Below are 4,105 nucleotides of genomic sequence, written 5' to 3'. Positions count from 1 at the left end.
CATTAATGTATCATATCTATATTTTTTTTCTTTTCTTTCTCTCTCACTATGTGTATATTAACATTTGAGTTTCAAAATATATTTTTTCCATATAAAAGGGGAGGTGTGGATAATGTAAGAGAAATGGAGTCTGAAAATTAGTTCTCAATATATATAAATTAAACATAAAGAAAAAATATGCCGACCTAGAAGCTTGTGCACTTCTACATGTATGTTACCGTACCTTAATGTAAGAGAAATGCATTTTTGTCGGGAAAAATATATTAACTTGATCCATGGAGTTGAACAGATTTAAGTTAAAAAAAAAAACTATTTAATTTCAATTATTTTGGGGTCCAATTTAGTGGGCTAAGTATATGTATGTTTATGACCAATTTTGTTCGTTTGTTATTTACAGCTACCCCAATGAGTTCTGCACTTAATGGAGATGCTGAATTTGCTTATGGTGCGGGGCAAATAAATCCTATCAAGGCAGTAAATCCTGGACTAGTTTATGATGCTAATGAATTTGATTACGTTAAGTTTCTGTGTGGACAAGGTTATAGTACAAATCTGTTGCGAAGAATTACAGGAGATAATAGTAGTTGTACACCAACAAATACGGGATCTGTTTGGCACCTTAATCTCCCATCTTTTGCTCTATCAACAGCTCGTTCAACGTATACTAAAGTCACTTTTAGTAGAACTGTTACAAATGTTGGATCAGCTACATCCAGGTATGTAGCCAAAGTAATAACTCCAAATCCATCTTTCTTAAACATCCAAGTAGTGCCAAATGTTTTGGTCTTCTCATCTTTGGGTCAGAAGAGGTCGTTCACCCTTACAATTGAAGGAAGCATTGATGCAGATATAGTTTCTTCGTCTTTGGTTTGGGATGATGGCACTTTTCAAGTAAGGAGCCCCGTCGTTGTTTATGTTCCTCCATAAATTCTCTACTACAAACACTTGCCAATGAAGAATATAAAACCAGCAACATGCATGAATGGCAAGGATTGTGTTATAATTTATTGCTTTGCTTTTTCTTCTTCTTCTTCCTATTAAAATTTTAGCGAATAAATATTGTGAGTGTGTTGTAAGCCAGAATTGATGATCAAGTGCTTTGTAGACCAGGAATAAAGTTTATTCTTTCTCTCCTTCAAAATCGTTCGTAACCAAAGAAAGACGAAAATTGTAATGAAATTTGATAGATTTTTTATGATAAAATGATCTAGATTATACAATATAATATACTATATTTAAGGCCAGCGACCTTTAGGGTATTTGGTGTCATTGGATTTGGACCTATTGATGAGAAGGAAGCTATGAAATGGATTAGCCCATCGTTTCTTTCTTCACTCTTAAATATTGTGGCTGTTGCATTTCTAGTAATCGGTAGAACAATGAATGAGAAAAGGTTGAATTCAATAAATTTAAAATGTATGTAGTTAATAAAAGTTTGTTTTTGAATCATTGCTGTATCATTTCATTGTGCAACAGTGCTATTTAGCACGAAGGAAAGAGTGCACGAACCACATGAACACTTACGTGGATGAATATGTTTTTTTTTTAAAATAAATATTAATTAAAAAATTAAAAAAAATATGTTATATATGTTTTTGAGGCAACACACGTTCGTGCAAGTTGCAAGAAAACTTTTTCGTACAGAACAGCAATTTCCTTAATTGTGATGCATCTATTACAAATTTTCTTTGGAAGGACAAGACCTCGGAAGAAAGAGAAAAGAAAAGAAAGAAGGAAAAAATGAATTATTGTTAATGTTCAAAATATTTTCTGTAAACTAGGCAAAAATCCTTAAATGATAGAATACTTATTGTTATAACCCAAAAAAAGGTTCTCATTTAGAGTTTTGTTTTATTATATTATAGCAAAACTTTAAATGTTATTAGTATATATAATTATATTTTTTATCTAATCAAATAAGAAGAAAGAAACTTTTTTTAAAATTGTCTTTCTTATTTCTTCGAATCCTAAAATCTTAAAATTATATATTTTCTCTTTTATAAAAATTTATTTTCACATCTAAACACAGATTACAAGTCAGATCTTGAACCTTTTTCTTGAAAAAGTTAGGGTGGATTGGTATAACTGATAGGATTAGAAATGTCTAGGAAGGCTCCCCCAAAAGAGAGAGAATGAGATTTAACTCTACATACTTTTTAACATATAATTTATTATTCCAACAACTAAAGTATCTCGAGTAGAAATCTCCTGAACTCTTTTTTCGATAAATCTGGATAAGCAATTGGATAAATTAGTTTTGATTTTATTTGGATAAATTTTTTCTATAAGAAATTATGAGAAAAGAAAATGAAAAGAAAAAAAATATAAAAAGCTTCTCACCACGTGATAAGAATAATATATATCTACTATATTATACTTTAAAAAGGTTATTTTACTCCACCATTAAAAACACTTATATAATATCACTTTTAAAATATATATCATTTACAAACAAATAAATCAACCCTTTTAAACTCAATTCTTTCTAGCGAAAAAAAAGAAATCAACATCAATTATTTTAATATTTTGAACAGATTTAAGACTCTCAAAGACTCAAGTTATTTGTGCATGCATGAAATTTTGAGAAATACTCTTAATATGATGGCAACGTGCGTAATTAACATGCTGACAAATTACTCCATTGGATATATAGAAACTCCTTGGAGTTGGCTAAATTTATTTTTCCCAAAGAAACAAAAACATTGAATACCTGGTTGAAGTTATGTAAGAATGTATAAGTCTTTAATTGGTTCCACTGACTAAGCAACAAAGCAGGCAGAGCATGTGTTTACAATTTCTACATTTTAGGATGATTTTTTTAAAAAATCCTCTTAAAATACTCATTTTTTTTAAAAATAATATTTTAAGATGAATTTTTAAAAAATAATTTTAAATTATAAATATTTTAATACAATTTTCTCAAAAAACCGTCTTAAATTTTTTTATTTTTTAATTAAAAAAATACTTTATTTCAAGTTAAAGAATGCAAAACTATAATCTTTTTAAAAGCTTTGAATCAATTTATAGAAAATTTTCAGACTCACATAATACATACTTTGAATCCGACGGTATTTTTTTATGATCGGTAATATTTTAATTGAATAACTTCAAACGTCAATATTCTTAAAATTTGAAAGCTTCCAATTGTAAAATTTGAATCCCAAATCATTAGGGATACGGTTTTTTTTTTTCTTTTTCAATACCCTTAATTTAGATATTTGGATGAAGTTATGGAGTTTGATTTCCATACACTTCTTTCTGGGATGGAATATACTAGGATGTATTCCCATCTGATCATAATTTGGCCTTTTAAAAACAACTAAGAACCGATAGTTGCATTAACAAACAATATATTAAATATAATAACAAGTAAAACACTGCGTCAGTCTCAGGCTTCAAAAATCAAAGATAATAAAAATTAATTATCCATTTGGTTGTTTTGAAATATATCCCTCTTATTAATAAATGAATTTTTTAATCCTAAAATTCATTACACTCTAAATTAAAAAATCCACCCCTCCGCCTCTCTGCCGGTGTAGATCGTTAGATTAATTTATTTATATATATTGTTTTTTTTTTTTATTAAGATGATGGGGTTTGCATGTGAGTCCCAAACAAATCACTGTCTGGCCTCTGTGATTGTTGTAAAATTTTGTTTATTTTTTTCTATTGTGCAAAGGTAGTCCCAAAACAATCTTTTATGCCTTCTTTAATTTTCTGCCTGTGCGTGGTTGTCTGGTCTGATTGTGCTTTTGCCTCTTTTGATTATTTATTTTTAATTTTCTCGTTGGTCCCAAATCCATTTGTATGTGCATGCTTCAGTCTGTTGAACAATGGTATCCGTTCTTTTCCCCTTCCCCTCCATCATTCTGGCCTGAAACTATGCTGAAAGTATGCTGAAAGTACCATTTTAATTCTAAAATGATGGTTAAGCACCGCCACGTCACTTACTCCAACGCTAATTTTAGTTAAGCACCGTTTCTTAATTTTAAGCAACGAACATAAGCAGAAAGCCAATGTTGGAGTTGCTCTTAGAAGTTTGGGTAGGAAAAAAATGAGCAAAAATTTAAACTTTGATCAATTGGCATGCAACAATGCACCAATC

The 4,105-nt window shown here is 29.5% G+C and overlaps 1 protein-coding gene across 1 annotated transcript in view; it reads left to right on the top strand.

Moving 5' to 3' along the window:
• The window catches only part of LOC100783918 (cucumisin), an 8,307-nt gene extending 7,166 nt beyond the window's left edge, over window positions 1-1,141 (top strand). Inside the window, exon 13 of the mRNA XM_006596552.3 lies at window positions 398-1,141. Within this exon, the coding sequence (XP_006596615.2) occupies window positions 398-927 (530 nt within the window). The 3' untranslated portion in view covers window positions 928-1,141. The remainder of the gene's footprint in view (window positions 1-397) is intronic.
• The last annotated feature ends 2,964 nt before the right edge of the window (window positions 1,142-4,105 follow it).

Source organism: Glycine max, chromosome 14 (genome assembly GCF_000004515.6).
Source record: "Glycine max cultivar Williams 82 chromosome 14, Glycine_max_v4.0, whole genome shotgun sequence".
Lineage (NCBI taxonomy): Eukaryota > Viridiplantae > Streptophyta > Magnoliopsida > Fabales > Fabaceae > Glycine > Glycine max.
The sequence above is the reverse complement of the archived record's forward strand: the minus strand, read 5'-3'. Positions and strand labels throughout refer to the sequence as shown.